Here is a 19,091-nt window from a genome sequence, read left to right as displayed (position 1 = left end):
AGTTTTCTTCCTGTATTTTCCTGTGCGGTTATGAGATTGACAGGTGCACCTGACAAAAACATGAGGCCCAGTATGGAATGCGACGTGTTGCAGTCGCACGAAGACTTTCAGTGGCAAAACAACCACAGTACTTGCGCAGCGTCTTTAAAACAAAAAATTTCCTGTCATAAGTTTTGTATTGAAGAATAAAGGCCCGCAATTGTGAGGCGCGAGCAGTTTCGAATTCGAGGCGGGATTCCTGATTCCATCCACTAGAGGGCAAATATAGATAATCACAAACCGACAGCGATTGCAGAAGAAGACAAAAGACCACAGAAGAAGACAGAAAATAATAGCCCAAGTAAAGCGTGAAAGTATTGCCAACCATTTTTTGCTCTCTTTGCCAGGATTTGACAATTAACTCGTTGTAAAGCGTTACCACTATGCGCCCTTCCTGAGAGGAAACCGAATGCAAAGCAGCAGTTGCTAGCGCACAAATCTCAAGCTGCTTGTGACTTGCAAACTTGCTAGCTTGTCCCGATACATCAGTGGCTCAATCAAAATAAAGGGTGTACGCTGAGAATCACAGCCCGCGATTTTTTTTGTATAGCGATCTTCTTCTTTCGGCTTGTTCCCCATTTCACAGGGGTCGCCACAGCGGATTTGATAGTTTCTATCGGTACACTGTGAGGGCACAGAGTTTTTGTTTTTTATAGCAATATCACTGAAATGACTGGAATGGCTTCTCCAGAGAAGACATCAGGCTCCAAGAAGAAGAGTGAAAGAAAGTGTGCCACAAAAGAGGAGGACAGACAACTGTCCAGCTTGATGGGAGCCATGAACAACTTTAGGAAGCAGGTGTGTGTGTGTGTGTGTGTGTGTGTGTGTGTGTGTGTGTGTGTGTGTGTGTGTGTGTATGTGATGAGAGAGACAGAGTGATAGTAATTGAAAAGTAAAGAAAACGAGCACATGGATTTTAGAAATAATAAGTGAGGTTACAGTGATACATGCGTGGTTGAATTTTGTGTATTGGGAGACGGTATGTGATAGTCTACGCTTGTGACAAAAAAAGGACATGGCATGTTCAAGGCTGAAAATTGTGCTTCTTAGATATGTGTGCATGTTTGTCTTCTCATTGATGATGTGTGTGCTTTTCCTTAGGTTACTCTCTGTGATGTGGTCCTCGTGGTCCAGGGCAGACACTTCCCTGCCCACAGAGTGGTGCTGGCATCTGCTAGCCACTTTTTCAGCCTCATGTTCACCAGTAAGTCGGCACATATACATATAATAACACATAATCGGAAATGATCACGTTTGCATCATGTGTCAGTGTGCTCCTTAGCTTTAGCAGGCCACCATAGTAAGAAAATTACCACTTCTGCTACTGAAAATTTATGAGCAATGCACTTTATCTTCCCTTTCACTTCCCTCCATCTCACCCTTCCTTCCTTCTTCATTTTAGCCAGTATGATGGAGTCAAAATCCCATGAGGTGGAGCTACGAAATGCTGACCCAGAGATAATTGAGCTGTTGATTGAGTTTATCTACACCGCCCGGTAGGTGACACGTTAATTAGACTACTACTATGACTACTACTTTCGGGTGCTCCCGTTTGGGGTCGCCACAGCGGATCAACTGTTTCCATTTCTTCCTGTCCTCTGCATCTTCCTCTGTCACACCAGCCACCTGCATGTCCTCCCTCACCACATCTGTAAACCTCCTCTTTGGCCTTCCTCTTTTCCTCTCCCCTGGCAGCTCCATATTCAGCGTCCTTCTCCCAATATACCCAGCATCTCTCCTCTACACATGTCCAAGCCATCGCAATCTTTCCTCTCTTGCTTTGTCTCAAAACCATCCAACCTGAGCTGTCCCTCTAATATAATCATTCCTAATCCTGTCCTTCTTCGTCACTCCCAATGACTATATAATATACATAAGCGTTTAAGCTGTCAGACAGTTTTTAGATTTTTATTCACAAAATGGGCTTAATGAAAGATATTTGTTTACTGTGGACATTTTCTAATCCTGACTTTAGAACATGATTTTGACAAAACCACCTCCACAATAATATAAACAGTCTTTATGCATGCTCAATAATCCAGGTAAAAAAAATCACAGAAAGTTGGATCAGTTCCTCTGGACACGTTTATCAAGAGAAACGTTTCATCACTTATCTAAGTGACCTCTTCAGTCTCAACTGACTTGACTCCAGGGAACCCCACCCTTATAAACAATAATACAGTGGCATAATGACCGAAAACAACGATTGGTTTCATATGCAAATTGCCATGACCGTTAATGGAGTTTCAATGGCAATGTGTAATAGTCGCAGAGGATTTAGGAATGGTTGCAATCACAGCATTGTAAGATGGCAATAGATGTAGTCTTAGGCCTTCCCCCCTTCAGTTCAGTGATGGTCATTCTCTCTTCACATAGATGGCTTCTTTGACTCCCCGTTCAAACCAGCGCTCCTCCCTATCAAGGATGTGCACATCCTCATCCTTGAAAAGGATGATCCTTCAAGGATCAAGAGCCATCTATGTGAAGAGGGAATGACCATCTCTGAACCGAGGGGAGGCTAAGAGCACATCTGTTGCCATTTTTCATTTCATCTTTTATTGCCTCTGTGCACTACCTGTTGACACCTAAGTCCTGTCGGACTTGAACCTAGTTTTTTAGCACTTACTTGTGTTGTCACCCCCTGACTAGATCTTTGGTTGTGTTGTATTAACTCTCAGATGTACGTTGCTTTGGATAAAAGCATCTGCTAATTGAAATTGTAAATTATAATTGTAAATCTTACAATGTGTCGATTTAGAGAACCTTAGAATTGTACCTCTGCTCTTCGCAGATGATGTGGTTTTGTTGGCTTCATCAAAACGCGACCTCCAGCGTGCACTTGGGCGGTTTGCAGCTGACTATGAAATGGCTGGGATGAGAGTCAGCAACTCCAAGTCTTAGGCCATGGTTCTCTACTGGAAAATGTTGGATTACTCCCTCCGGGTTGGGGAGGAGTTTTGCCTCAAGTGAAGGAGTTCAAGTATCTTGGGGTCTTGTTCATGAGTGAGGGTAGGATGGAGCAGGAGATTGACAGGCAGATTGGTGCAGCATCAGCAGTAATGTGGATGTTGTATCGGACCGTTGTGGTGAAGAGGGAGCTGAGCTGGGAGGCAAAGCTCTCAATTTACCAGTCAATCTTCGTTCCAACCCTCACCTATGGTCATGAGCTTTGGGTAGTGACCCGAAAGGGTGAGATCGCAGATACAAGCGGCTGAAATGATTTTCCTCTGTAGGGTGTCTGGGCTCAGCCTTAGAGATAGGGTGAGGAGCTCGGACACCGGAGGGAGCTTGGAGTAGAGCCACTGCTCTTTAGCGTTGAAAGGAGCCAGTTGAGGTGGTTCGGGCATCTGATTAGGATGCCTCCTGGGCGCCTTCCTTTGGAGGTTTTCCAGGCATGTCCAACTGGGAGGAGACCCCAGCGTAGACCCAGAACTTGCTGGAGGGATTACATGTCCAATCTGGCTTGGGAATGCCTTGGGATCCCCCAGGAGGAGCTGGAGGGCATTGTTGGGGATAGGGATGTCTGGAGTGCCCTACTTAGCTTGCGGCCACCGTGACCTGACCTCGGAGATGCGGCTGATGATGAGATGAGATGAAATCTTACAATGCTGTGATTGCAAACATTCCCAAATCCTTTGTGAATACTAGACATGGCCATTGTAACTCAAATTAATGGTCATGCCCAATTTGCATAGGAAACTGATAATTATTTTCAGTCGTTCTGCAACTGTATTGTTTATAAAGGTGGTGATACCTGCAGTCAGTTTAGACTGAAGAGGTCACTTAGATGAGTGATGAAATGTATCTGTCAATAAACATATCCAGATGAACTGATTCAACTTTCTTTGATTTTCTTACCTGGATTATTGAGCATGCATAAAGACATGTTATAAGTACCTATACTTGATTTATAACAGTATACAAAGTAGTGTCCCCTTGAGAAGGAAGTGCTGGTATTTTCCTTCGGCACTGAGATGTAAACTAAGTTTGCTGCAAAAGACATGACACACTGTCACTACCAAGCACAATAAATGTTGTAATACCATGCCTCTTTTTCATAGTGTAGCGTGAATTTGGGGAGCAGGCGGTATCAAACCTGAGCTCCCTGCACCACGGGCAACTGTGCTAACCAGTCAACTAAAGGGTAGGACTCATTAGCTAACAGACTAGTGAGTCTACACTTCCATGGTCGTACACTGTTACACTACTCTCCTCCTTCAGGAAGCTTCTGCATACCAGCTCCCTCTTACACCTCTGACCGTATATGCACCAGTGGGTATCCACTGCCACCAAATGTAGCGCGAATTTAGGGAGCAGGCGGGATTGAACTCGAGTTCCCTGCATCACGTGCGACTGCGCTAACCAGTCGAACAACGGGTCAGACCCGTTAGCGAACAGGCTAGCGAGTCTACAAATCCGTGGTCGTATACTGTGACATTAGCACAGTCAGTTCTTTTAGGTAAAAGCTCAATCAAGTAGTTGTTCATTACGACAACTTATCAGCCAGCAGTCCTCTTACTGTGTGTACTGAAAGACACAGATGCACACGAACTAAATAAGCATTGGGGGGTCTTTTCCTTTAGGCACTCATGGTTCTTTTGGCCTCTTTACCAACCCTCCCCTGTGTACTGTGTGTGTGTGTGTGTGTCAGAATTTCAGTGAACAGCAGTAACGTCCAGTCACTGTTGGATACAGCCAACCAGTATCAGATCGAGCCAGTGAAGAAGATGTGTGTCGAGTTCCTCAAAGGACAGATTGATCCTACTAACTGCCTGGGTGAGAAGTGTCGGAATCAAGTTACTGTTCATCTTCTGCCATCTTCACATGTACATCCAGGGGAGGTTGGAGGCTGTCACTATTTTTTTCCCCCCATTTTTCTCCCCAATTGTACTTTGACAATTACCCCACTCTTCTGAGCCGTCCCAGTCACTGCTCCACCCCCTCTGCCGATCTGGGGAGGGTTGCAACTATCTTTTTTAAATGTTTCCCTTTTACAAGTATCACAGAAAGGTGAATCAGTTCATCTGGACACAACATTTAATGAGAGAAACACCAGAAATTGGTCCACCCCAAGGATCAGGTCCCCCAGCACAAACAGAGCAATAGAGTGTACGCTGTTAAGTGCCAGGTGGATTTCCATGACTTGTAAATCGGAGAAACCAAATAGATGTTGGCCAAGAGGATGGCACAACACAGAAGAGCTAACGCGTCAGGCCAGGACTCTGCAGCCTACACCCACCTACAGGCCAGTGGCCACTCTTTCAAGGATGTGCACATCTTGATAGAGAGGAACGCTGGTTTGAACTGGGAGTCAAAGAGGCCATCTATTTGCAGAGGGAATAACCATCCATGAACTGGGGCGGGGGGGCTAACAGTACATCTGTCACCATTTTACAATGATGTGATTACAACTATTCCCCAGTCCTCTGTAATAGTATAGATTGATGGTCATGGCAGTTTGCATATGAAACCGATGGTTGTTTTCGGTCGTTATGCCACTGTATTGTTTATAAGGGTGGGGATACCTGCAGTCAGCTGAGATTGAAGAGGTCACTTAGATGGGTGGTGAAACGTTTCTCTCAGTAAACCTTGTGTCCAGATGAACTGATTCAACTTTCTGTGATTTTCTTACCTGGATTATTGAGCATGCATGACGATACATTTACAAGTCAGTTAGTTTTGAGTAGAGTGGACCTAATAGCAGAGGATTTGGGGTAATGCTGGTTTTACAGTTTACCCTGTCGTCCATTTTGGAGTTACCAGTCTCCACTAAGTGCTAAAGGCTTTCACTGTGATATCTAGTTGTAGTCTTTGTTATATTTGTTTAAAGTATCCGAAGGAGACTGAAGGAGAGAAAAAAATCCAAGAGATTCTAGGTGGTGTATTATCTTCCTCATCATCAGTCCTCTCATCAGTCCTTTCCCTGCTCACCTGTAGGTATTTCAGCGCTGGCAGAGTGTATGGATTGTTCGGAGCTGAAGGCAGCAGCAGAGGACTTTGTTCAGATTCACTTTACCGAGGTCTACAAGCTGGATGAGTTCCTTCAGCTGGACGTCAAACAGCTCACACACCTTCTGCACCAGGACAAACTCACTGTCCGCGCCGAGGCCCAGGTACGCACACACACACACACACACACACACACACACACACACACACACACACGGGATGCAAGACACCCAGCAGAGCAGGGACCTCATATTAAAAAAGACCTCTTTGTGCAGTTACTGTGAATATTATATCAAATTACATTTAAGGCATTTGTGGAGATTAGTTCACATATGCCAGTAGATCTCAAAATTGCAAAATCTGTCTCCAAGAACATCTCCTAATGAGGAATGGCTTAATTAATATGTGCAAATAAAGTAATTCTATAGATTTGGGTTAGCTGACAGTATCAAAAAGTATACTGACCTCCTAGTTCCTTCCTGTGATGATCTCAGTTTCCAGCGTTTGACTGTGCCAAGTAGTGACCATTTTGTAAATCAAAAAAAAAGAAAAGTTTTTGCAGATACACTTTGACCCAAAAGTGACACTGAAGCACACATTAAGTCAAGCAGTGCGAATACGAAAGCTGTGAAATTCTACACACATAAAATGTGTACATTCCTCACACAGAAGAAGAAAAAAATCACACTGTTCATCAAGCAGGAGTGCCAACTCAGATAAATTCACACCCACAACAACCTGTATTAACACACATGTTGTGTATGTGCAGATTTACGATGCAGCGGTGCGCTGGCTGAAGTACGACGTATGTAACAGAGAGCGCTATATGGTGGAAGTGCTGGGCTGCGTCCGCTTCCCACTGGTCTCCAAAACCTTCCTGTCAAAGACGGTACAGGCTGAGCCCCTCATTCAGGATAACCCCCAGTGCCTCAAGATGGTCATCAGTGAGTGGAGAGTCATAGCGCAAACAAGATACAGACATGTGCACACAACTGAATTTGATTTTTACATGCAAATTAGTATTTTTTTCTTCAAACATTACATCCAAACGGGCGTCTGGGTGGCGTGGTGGTCTATTCCGTTGCCTACCAACATGGGGATTGGCGGTTCGAATCCCCGTGTTACCTCCAGCTTGGCCGGGTGTCCCTAACAGACGCAATTGGCCGTGTCTGCAGGTGGGATGCCGGATGTGGATATGTGTCCTGGTCGCTGCACTAGCGCCTCCTCTGGGGAGGATGGGGAACTGGGGTGGGGATAGCGTGATCCTCCCATGTGCTACGTCGCCCTGCTGAAACTCCTCACTGTCAGGTGAAAAGAAGCGGCTGGTGACTCCACATGTATTGGAGGAGGCATGTGGTAGTCTGCACCCCTCCCCGGATCAGCGACCGGGACAAACAGTGAGATAATTGGCCGGATATAATTGTGGAGAAAAAGCGGGGGGGGGCATTACATCCAAACAGCAGAATGTGTTACATTACCAATGGTGCAAGGCAGACCTACTGTGTATCGTCATGTAGAGTAAAAATTACATGGGTGTTCCTTGGGAAAATCAACTCAGTATTTATTTTCCAGGCAATTGATGTTCAGTGTTGCACACACCAGTACTGAATTTACTCAAGATGTGTTCTCACTGATTTGTGAAAAGATTGAAAAGAAGTTTTTTTTTTTTACAACATAACTCACCTATCAATTTTAATACCGTCTGTATAGACACGGCCAATATTGAAAAGCCTTCCACAACCTCAGAATATATGTCAAACTCCTGTTTGGTCACACACTGACAGGTCGTTGTGGTGAATCCTAGTCAACGGATTTCAAGGTGAAAAACGTCTTTAATCCAACGAACTGAAGGCACATAACATATTTGGTTTGAGGGATGGCGTTATCCAGAGCAGCTTACACTAACATTACGTTTGTACCTTTTTATAGCATGGGTGGTCCCTCTGGGAATGGAACCCCCTAAACCCCCGCAGTGTTGGTGACTCTAAGCAGTTTAATCAAGACCACAACATCAAATTAAAATCACACACAACACAACCAATGATGTGGTTGGGGAAACCAAATGGTTCAACAAATGCTCCAGTAAGTGATGAGCCGGTGTGTTCTGCATTAACACGCGGCGCTGGCTTGAAGAGATACGAGGGCAAATGGAGGACAAGAGCTGCCTGCCGGTGGCTGCAGGTTTCATATGAATATGCACACAGACAAACAGCATTGCCTTTTTGCCCCAGGTGGGATGCGCTACCACCTGCTGTCCCTGGAGGACCGGGAGGACCTGGGCGAGAGCAGCCGGCCGCGTCGCAAGAAGCACGACTTCCGCATCGCTCTGTTTGGAGGCTCCCAGCCGCAGTCCTGTCGCTATTTTAACCCTAAGGTAGGACCACCTGACTCATTGCATGCATGTTTTTACAAACCCTTGGCTTGTAACATACTGAGATACACAATAGTGCTCATTTTGTGAACCTTGATAGTGCAATCCAATTTTAGTGTTTTAATTAGTGGTGGGACTTGATTTAAAAAATTAATCGAATTAATTATGGGCTTTGTAATTAATTGTAATTAATCGCATTTTAATCGCATATCGATATTTGACACCAGAAGCAACATTTTTCAATTCAAACAGGTCTTGGTAGATGACTAAATCAATGAATAGACACATACATAAGTTTAAACAACAAAATCCTGTTTATTTTGTTCAAAACAAGTTTGTTTTGTAAACACAGTACTTTTTGTAACCCCTGATCTTCTACCACTGAAAGTGCTCTACAGTCCACAGCAATCCATTTCGCCTGTGAGTTTGTTAATTTATCATACGTGGGCTTACTCATCTTGGCTTTGAAACCCGTCATCTGGTGGAGAGTCGGTTGACGACTCCTCTTGGTTGTACTAGGAGCACTAGCGTTAGCGTTAGCTCCGGTGTTCGTACTAGCTGCAACGTGTTTCGCATGTAGGTGGTACCGGAGTCTTGAATAACTGTGGTGGAATGCCAACTCTTTGTTGCAGAGTCTGCACACAACAGTGCTCTTATCTAGGCTTCCATCCGACCGGTTTTTAAACGTAAATTTCCCATCCACAGAGCTAAGCAACGCGGTGTCATCCTTGTCGTCCATCACATCTGTTGTTAGCATACCAACTTGTTAGCCTAACCTACTCCGCCTTCCGCTTGACTGACGTCACTCGGTGCATCGGTATAATCCGTATGCCAGAATCGAGTGCACTGAGAAGCGTTCCGTGTTGACTGGAGGGTAAAAATAAAATGCGATAAAATGCGTTAATTTTTTTTAACGCCGTTATTTTTCCTATAATTAATGATCGAATCAACGCGTTAAAGTCCCAGCCCTAGTTTTAATTAATTGGTGCATTAATGAATAGCAAGGGGTTACAACTATAAGTGATGTTTTGGAGCAACTTTGCTAACAATGACTTGGTCGATTCAGTTTAATCAAATCCCACCTAGAGGGCATCCGGGTGGCGTAGTGGTCTATTCCATTGCCTACCAACACGGGGATCGCCAGTTCGAATCCCCATGTTACCTCTGGCTTGGTTGGGCGTCCCTACAGACACAATTGGTTGTATCTGTGGGTGGGATGCCAGGTATGGGTATGTGTCCTGGTCGCTGCACTAGCACCTCCTCTGGTTGGTCGGTCGGACCGGGGAATAGTATGATCCTCCCACGTACTATGTCCCTCTGGCAAAACTCCTCCCAGTCAGGTGAAAAGAAGCGGCTGGCAACTCTACATATATCGGAGGAAGCATGTGGTAGTCTGCAGCCCTCCCCGGATTGGCAGAGGGGGTGGAGCAGAGACCGGGACGGCTCGGAAGAGTGGGGTAATTGGACAGGTACAATTGAAGAGAAAAAGGGGGGAAAAAATCCCACCTTTGGTTTGTCTGTCTGTCCTAACAACCAGGACTCTAGCTGGACTGACATTCGCTGCCCATTTGAGAAGCGTCGGGACGCCACGGCCGTCTTCTGGGACAACGTGGTGTATATACTGGGCGGCTCGCAGCTGTTCCCCATCAAACGCATGGACTGCTACAATGTGCTGAAGGACAGCTGGTACTCCAAGCTGGGACCGCCCACTCCACGCGACAGCCTGGCTGCCTGTGCTGCCCAGGGAAAGATCTACACATCCGGGGGGTCAGAAGTAGGTGAGTGTGGGAGGGCAGGGAAATGGGAAGCCGGACAAGAGTTAGAGTATTTTTATATTTGGCAGGTAGACTGGGGTCAGTCAATAGATCGGTAGGACTTGATGGATAAAAAAAAAAGACTATATTCCTATGCACATCTGGAAAGTTCTGATAAAGTGTACATATTGCACAGTAAGTCTAGAAAAGACATTTTTTTCTGATCCAGGAAGTATCAAACAAGTTGTAGATCACAGACCACATGTCTTTAACATGACGTGACCTGTTTGACAGTTAATTGCACAGCCATTATCACCATCCTTTATAACTTTAACTGATGGATTCTGTAAATATTATGACATTTATAAAAGGAAATTGTGTCGGAACATATGTACAGATTTGCTCACTGGCCATTTCAAAGGGGAAAGTACATGAAACCATTTAATCACGGTGTGTGTACGTCTGCAGGCAGCTCCGCCTTGGACCTTTTTGAGTGCTATGACACCCGGACAGAGTCGTGGCAGGTGAAGTCCAGCATGCTCATGGCCCGCTGTAGTCATGGATCTGTGGAGGCCCATGGCCTCATCTACGTATGTGGAGGAACAGTGGGGAACAACGTGTCTGGCAGAGTCCTCAACAACTGTGAGGTCTACGACCCCAACACACAACAGTAAGTCAAAAACGCATTGACACAAACTCGTTTTTCTGAGTCAGTTTTGCAAGTGCTTCACGTTCATACAGTCCCGCTCAGTCGCACAGTGAGAAGTTACCCAGCAGAACCACAGTCTGCTTCAGTTTACCGCTGATGGGGTTGGATGCATTGCCAGAGGACACCTCACCAGTAGTTTTTGAGGGAGGAAAGAGAATGACTTAATCACTTTTCCCAGCTTTGTTTTCCCAGAAGGTCCAAGGGTCCAAAGAAGCGACCTTATAGTTAAAAGTGCAGTTCTTTAACCTCCGAGCTGAGCTCCGCCCCTATGTGTCACCCTTCTGGTGAACAAAACTGGAACATTTTTACCACTGGCACACCTGCAGTGTGTGTCAATGGTACCCACTGATTTACTGTAAGAAGACAAGGATTCCTTTTTATAGTATGAACTAAGATTTTAGTTAGGCTTTTTTTACTGGCCTTAATTTCAAACCCTGTTTTATCAATAACCGCAATGACAAAGCAATCACAATTTCAGCAAACTGCAAAAATACACCGATCAGCCAAAACATTAAAACCACTGACAGGTAAGTGAATAACATTATGTTGTTACAAATGACACTTGCCAAGGGGTGAGATATGCTAAGCAACAAGTTCAGTTCATATATATATATATATAAATAAAGCAACAAGCAATCTGTTCTTTATATATAATCTTTGTTAAAAGAAACACTCAATGGTAGGGGAAGTGCTCAACAAATAAGGAGCAAAATAATCCAGTGAGTCAAGTAAATTCTTTCCCATTTTTCTTTTTTTTGTCCTTTCCCGAGTAGCTTTATTGACAGCTGATGATTGCTTATGGCATGAAATAGACTTGTAGTCTCAAAGAATTTACTTGACTCACTGGATTATAAATATATATAAAGCAACAAGCAGTCAGTGCTTTAAGTTGATGTGTTGGAAACTGGAAAAATGGGCAAGCATAAGGACCTGTGTGACTTTGACAAGGGCCAAATTGTGATGGCTAGACAACTGGGTCAGAGCATCTCCAAAACGTCAAGTCTTGTTGGGTGTTCCCAGTATGCTGTGGTCAGTACCTACCAAAAGTGGTCCAAGGAAGGACAGCCTGTTAAACGATGACAGGGTCATGGGCGAACAAGAATCACTGATGCACGTGGGGATTGAAGGCTAGCCCGTTTTTTTCGATCTCACAACAGCTACTGTAGCTCAAAATTGCTGAAAAAAAATTAAGGCTGGCTATGATCAACAGGTGTCTGATACAGTTTATCGTAGCTTGCTGCATATGGGGCTGCCTAGCTACAGACCGGTCAGAGTGCCCATGCTGACCCATGTCTGCTGCTGAAAGCACCTACAATGGGCAAGTGAGTGTCAGAACTGGACCATGGAGCAATGGAAGAAGGTGGTCTGGCCTGATGAATCACGTTTTCTTTTACAACAAGTGAATGGCTGGGTGCGTGTGCGTCATTTACCTGGAGAAGAGATTGCACCAGGATGCACTATGGGAAGAAGGCAAGCTGGTGGATGCAGTGTGATGCTCTGGGCAATGTTGCAGGGAAATCTTAGGTCCTGGCACTCATGTGGATGTTACTTTGACACACGCCAACTACCTAAACGTTGTTGCAGACCAAGTACACTCCTTCATGGTAACTGTATTCCTTGATGGCAGTGGCCTCTTTCAGCAGGATAATGTGCCCTGCCACACTGCAAAAATTGTTCAGGAATGTTTTGAAGAACATGATATGGTGTTGCCTTGGCCTCCAAATTCCCCAGATCTCAATCTGATCTAGCATCTATGGGATGTGCTGGAAAAGTCTGATCCATGGAAGCCCCACCTCGCCACTTACAAGACTTAAGGATCTGCAGCTAATGTCTTGGTGCCAGATAGCAGAGGACACCTCCAAAGGTCTTTTGGAGTCCATGCCTTGGCAGGTCAGAACTGTTTTGGTGGCACAAGGGGGACCTACACAATATTAGGCAGGTGGTTTTAATGTTTTGGCTGATCAGTGTCTTCCCCCATCCTTCCAGCTGCAAACAGGTTGGCGTGATTTCATCACTGAGCGTGAACATTTCCTTCATTATATTCGTCATCAATTTTATCTTTTTCTGTCTCCTCCTTGTTCCCATCTCACTATATCTCTGTTTCTCTCCCAAGATGGCGGGAGCTATGTGGAATGAAAGAAGCCAGGAAGAACCACGGACTGGTTGTGGTCAACAATCGTATCTACGCTGTAGGAGGACAGGGAGCCCTGGGTAATATTGATAATACTGCTACTACTATATTAAAAAAATGAACAACATTCTGCTCAAACACTATAGTCCCAGGTTGTAGCAGCAGATTTGTAGCTATTGTATTGATAAAACTGATAAAATGTGGTGAAAAGTTGAACCATGCCATCAGGAGACGGTTGTGTGTGTGTGTGTGTGTGTGTGTGTGTGTGTGTGTGTGTGTGTGTGTGTGTGTGTGTGTGTGTGTGTGTGTGTGTGTGTGTGTGTGTGTGTTTTGCTTGTAGGGGGACTGGACTCAGTAGAATACTACGACATCATGACCAACGAGTGGCGTGCTGCGGCACCCATGCCGTGGCGCGGCTTAACAGTGAAGTGCGCCGCAGTAGCCGGTGTCATTTATGTTCTGGCAGGGTTCCAAGGAGTCGGGCGCCTTGGACATGTCCTAGAGTACCACACCGATACTGACAGGTGTGTATGTGAATATCTGGGTTTTGAACAGGTTTATTCAGTCCATCAAAGGGGGAAAAAATGCTGATATCCGAACCCATTGAGAATTTATTGAGTCTGGCAGTTGGAAGCCGGACTGATCAATGGAAAATAGGGAAGGTTTAGATGATGACCACCTGTGAGCAGCGCCACCATTGTTGTGGTTTTCCAAAAACGGTGCTGTTCATTGGTTGTCATCATCTAAACCCTCGCCATAGTTCCATGATTGGGCCAGTCTCGAGCTGCAAGGCTCAGTCAATTCTCCATGGATCCTTTCCAGATCAATATCTTGTTGCGAAAGAAAAAACGAGCTGCCGAGGTTTAGGCTGGCTGTGCGGGGCTACCATTTGATGGATTTAACCCATGAGTTGTATCTACGTGTATACGCAATTCTGTAATTCATAGTATACACTGTGTTCATGAGGGTTCTAACTCATTTTCCAGGACTTTTCAAGGTCATTTTCCATGACTTAAGCTATGATATATATTACAACTGTTGTTCCCAGAGGGTCATATTAGTCGACATTGTCATTGAAAGCCGCAAAAGTCTCTATATTGGACTGTTTGATTTTTAGCTGGCTGCTGATCATCACCCCCAAACTTCAAGCACTGACATGCAGTCTGAGCAACTAAAAGGATGCAATCTCAGCTGAAATTAGGCAAAAATATGCTATTTCAGTGGGTAAACAATTATTTTATAATTTAATTTCCCATGACCTCAATAAAATTTCCTGTACATTTGACTAATTTTATCATTTTCCAGGCATTTTCTATGACTGGAAAAGTAGTCTACTATTCAGGTTTTCTAGGACGTGCGGGAACCCTGGTTCATGTTTTTGCTCTTTGTGTCCAGGTGGGTGACCTGCAGCAAGGTCAAGGTGCGAGCGTTCCCCGTCACCAGTTGCCTCATCTGCGTAGTAGACACATGCGGAGCCAATGAAGACGAGGACATGGACCTCATAGACTCTCAGACCCATACACTTATAGCATCTTCAGCCGCCTCATCTTCATAGTACATATGAGAGAAGTCATATGCTGTATGTTAAGGTGTTACATTTATGTGCCGTGTTAAGCAACACCGTGGACTGTGGAGTCGATTTCAACAAGCGGGGACTTGACGTAGTTTTGGAATCATGTCTGTACAGCACCTTTATGTGTTTATGCATGCACATCGGGTAGTCAGTTACCCGCGTTTTTAACGATACCCTGTGATCAGCTCTCAACCGACAAGTTTTATCAGTTTTTATGTTACTTTTATATGGTTCAAAGTGAGTGTGTTGAACGTTCCCCGACTGGATTTCTCGTGGACTTTATTTGGAGCCACTCGAACCTAGTCTAGGTTTAAAACGTAACCGAGGAAGCTGCCATTTGAATTCCCAGAGGGTTTGGGAAAATCTTTAAGATGGTAAGAATGGCAAATTCTTTAAAAAAAAAAAAAATCTAGACCGTCAGTAGTTGTACACATATTTTTAGGTTCTTTGTGAAGTACTGTACATTTTAATCAATGTATGACTATATGCTTCTGTACCATGGTGAAACAACTTGAAAACAAGTCATGATTTTATGATGAATGAATAAACATTTTATTCCAACATTTGTGGTGTGAGCTCACCCAAAAAAAAAAAAAAAAAAAAAACTTGCCCAGTATCAGAATTTACAAAAATTAATATCAATGGATCTGGTTTGTTCTTTCACTAAACAAATTAGTAAACAATTCCAGAGCACCAGTGCAAATGGATTAAGGCAGTCAGGGATAAAATGACATAAGCAGCAGTGGACGACACACACAAACACATTCGGGTGAAAGTGGCTCAGGAGATAGGGCAGGTTGTCTGGTAACTGGTGGGTTGCCGGTTCGATCCTTGAGGTGACCTTGAGCAAGACACCTAACCCCTAACTGCTCCTGATGAGCTGGTTGTTACCTTACATGGTTGACACCGCTGAGAGAGAGAGAGTGTGTGTGTGTGTGTGTGTGTGTGTGTGTGTGTGTGTGTGTGTGTGTGTGTGTGTGTGTAAATGTGAGGCATGTATAAATGCAATCCAGTTACCATAAGCAGCATAAGATTGTAAAAGGTACTCATTAAGATATTAGCTGCCAGAAAATCATTATGGTCCACATAGAAATGCTAAAATAAGGCAAGAGGTTGATTTGGTAAATAAAATTGGTCAGCTCTAAACTCAAAATTGTATATACCTTTTTGATGACAAAAATCTCAATGCCCTCGTAGAACAGGTTTTGGACCACGCACTGGGAAACAGAATTCCACATTCGTATACATTTACTTTTGTTTTGACACAGCAATACGATTCGACTACGCGACAGTTAAGACAAAATTTAACCAACAAAAAACGCAGGTGGATCTCACTCCTCACCGAGGCAGATCGATCTAAAAATAGTGCAATGCATTTATGAGGACAGACGCAGAGTGGTAGAGAATAAAAGGTGTCCTCACTTATGAAGAGACAGTTTAAGGTAGGGCTAGGCAATATGGACAAAATCAAATATCACCATATATATATATATATATATATATATATATATATAAATATAAAATCCCCCCCCCTTTTTCTCCCCAATTGTATCCGGCCAATTACCCCACTCTTCCGAGTCGTCCCGGTCGCTGCTCCACCCCCTCTGCCGAGCCTGGGAGGGCTGCAGACTACCACATGCCTCCTTCGATACATGTGGCGTCGCCAACCGCTTCTTTTCACCTGATGGTGAGGAGTTTCACCAGGGGGATGAAACGCGTGGGAGGATCACGCTATTCTCCCCAGTTCCCCCTCGCCCCCAAACAGGTGCCCCGACCAATCAGAGGAGGCGCTAATGCAGCCACCAGGAAACACACACATCCGGCTTCCCACCCGCAGACACGGCCAATTGTGTCTGTAGAGATGCCCAGACAAGCCGGAGGTAACACGGGGATTCGAACTGGCGATCGCCATGTTAGTAGGCAATGGAATAGACCGCCACGCCACCCGAACGCCGATATCATGATATTTTCGACCAAATACTTCGATATCGATATTTTAACGATATTGTATAGATGACTATTGGTGCTCTCACAAAATACTTACACAATGACATTTTTGATAAACCATGGCGACAGGTATGGGTGCAAGTCCATGAATACTGGGATGGCATCCAGCACTTTACCTGTGCCAGGAAGGACATCCAACGTAAAATTCTGCCAAATCAGTATGCGGATTGACAAAACCATACCGGATCGATCGAGGCTTGTGTTAACAACGGCCACCATTGGTGCTGCGCCTTCACAGGGTACCAACGGAAACTACAAAATCCGCTGTGGCGACCCCTGATAAACAGGGAACAAGCCGAAAGAAGAATAAGATTTTTTGATAAACCAACATCGTATTCCCATTAGTAATGTGGATATGATGTCTAAACAGGTAGAGACAAATAATATAACAGCTACAACAGTCTAATAAATTTAGAAAACTGCATCACTTTACTGTTATGCACCCTTTAAAACCAAAAAAGACAACACTTATTAATGTCATATTATAGTGGTTATAGGGATGCATAATTCCCCTTATTGAGCTAGTAGGAACGTTTGTTTACAGCTGCTGTTTTCTCGGTTCGTGTTTACAGGGATACACTTCTGCTGCGCGGGTTTTTGGTTGTTGTTATGGTGAAGGAATAACTGGTGCACGTTGTGTAGCCGAAAGAGAAAGTTGTCACGACTCCTGTTTGAGCTCCTTTACAATATCATAATATTACGATAGCCAAAATCCCAGATGATATCTAGTCATATCACAATATCGATATAATATCAATATAGTGCCTTGCAAAAGTATTCAACCCCCTTGACAGTCGTCACTAATTTCTGGATTATAAAAGATACTCACACATCTGTTCATGGACAATAGCATTTTTGTGAACCCATAACCTCTAGCAGCATGTTCCCAAAGCCAAAATAAGTTGTGTTTCACTGACTTTTTGTAAATAAATTAAAAACTAAAATATAGTGCTTGCATAAGTACTCAACCCCCACAAATCAATACCTTGTATGTAGAGTACCCTTTTGCTGTCATAACAGCCATGATTCTCTTGGGGTAAGTATGTACAAGCTTTGCACATTATTCCGAAGTAATTTTTGCCCATTCTTCTTGGCAGAATTTGTACAGGCCTGCAGGTTGGTGGGATGGTGCCTCTGGACTGCAATTTTCAGTTTGTGCCACAGATTTTCAATGGGGTTGAGGTCTGGACTTTGACTTGGCCACTCCAAAACATTCACCTTTTTGTTACTGAGCCATGCCATTGTTGCTTTAGCTTTGTGCTTAGGATCACTGTCCTGCTGGAAGGTGAACCTTCTCCCAAGTTTGTTTTATGGCAGACTGCAACAGGTTTTCTTCTAATATTTCCCTGTATTTAGCTCCATCCATTCCTCCCTCAATTTGAACAAGGTTCCCAGTGCCTGCAGATGAAAAGCAACCCCAAAGCATTATGCTGCTGCCACGATGCTTCACTGTAGGGAGGGTGTTTTTAGGGCATGAGCAGTGTTAGGTTTGCGCCACACATAACGCTTTGAGTTTTGGCCAAAAAGCTCAACTTTTGTCTTATCTGACCACAAAACCTTTACCCACATCCTAACTGGGTCGCTCTCATGCTTGATAACAAACTCCAAGCGTGTGTTATATGCATAATTTTGAGCAACGTCTTCTTTCTTGCCACCCTCTCATACAGGCCAGATTTATGGAGAGCCCCCGATATGGTTGACTCATGTACATTTACTCTCCAGTTTCAGCCACTGCCCTCTAGAGCTCCTTCAAAATGATTGCAGGATCATCTGTGGCTTTCCTCACCGACCCACTTCTTGTTCGGACACTTAGCTTTGAGGGACAGCCTGTCCTATAAAGCGTCTGGGTAGTGTGATACAGCTTCCACTTTCTGACAATGGATCCAACAGTCTTCCATGGGGCTTGTTTTGTATCCCTTTCCCGCCTTCTGCATTTTAGTCACTTTGTCTCTTACTTCAGTATCATGCTCCTTTGTCTTCATTTTCTGATGGGAGTTCACGCCCGGCTAATGAACTGTACACAGAGTGCTTTTTATACCCATAAAAAAGACTGTTACTTTAATATCTTACAGCTGTACACTAATTATTTCCAATTGTGTTTACCTGAGTTCATTTTAGGAATAATTTGTCAGTTGTGTAAACTTGTAGCTTTCAGAGCACAAAGGGTTGAATACTTTTTTTTCTTTTTTTTTGCAAGCACTTATATTTTCTTTTTTAATTTATTAAGAAAAAGTCAGTGAAACATAACTTATTTTGGCTTTGGGAACATGCTGTTAAGAGCTTATGGGTTCACTAAAATAATATTGTTCAGGAACAGATGTGTGAGCATCTTTTATAATCCAGAAATTAGTGATGACTTGTCAAGGGGGTTGAATACTATTGCAAGGAACTGTATATTGCCCAGCCCTAGTTCATGGCATTTCCTGAGTATAGTTTTATAAACTACTGGAATGTCCTGCCCCTCAAAACACAGTGTGGCTTACAGGGGCAGCACTGTAACTACGCCTTGTTCCCTTTTTTTTCTCTCCTCCTTATCGCCCCTCATCATCATCAAACTC

The 19,091-nt window shown here is 44.1% G+C and overlaps 1 protein-coding gene across 1 annotated transcript; it reads left to right on the top strand.

The window, feature by feature from the left end:
• The first annotated feature begins 392 nt into the window (after positions 1–392).
• klhl7 (kelch-like family member 7) lies at positions 393–15,480 on the top strand. The gene is made up of 12 exons (XM_056298490.1): positions 393–837; positions 1,141–1,243; positions 1,442–1,535; positions 4,691–4,815; positions 5,977–6,152; positions 6,758–6,932; positions 8,220–8,362; positions 9,897–10,137; positions 10,582–10,783; positions 12,936–13,033; positions 13,294–13,477; positions 14,349–15,480. Exons 1-12 carry the CDS (start codon positions 709–711, stop codon positions 14,506–14,508), a joined length of 1,830 nt encoding a protein of 609 aa, XP_056154465.1. The 5' UTR covers positions 393–708; the 3' UTR covers positions 14,509–15,480.
• Positions 15,481–19,091: the final 3,611 nt, after the last annotated feature.

The sequence above is a fragment of the Lampris incognitus genome, chromosome 18, assembly GCF_029633865.1.
Source record: "Lampris incognitus isolate fLamInc1 chromosome 18, fLamInc1.hap2, whole genome shotgun sequence".
In the NCBI taxonomy this organism is placed as follows: domain Eukaryota; kingdom Metazoa; phylum Chordata; class Actinopteri; order Lampriformes; family Lampridae; genus Lampris; species Lampris incognitus.
This window is presented reverse-complemented; position numbering and strand designations above follow the sequence as displayed.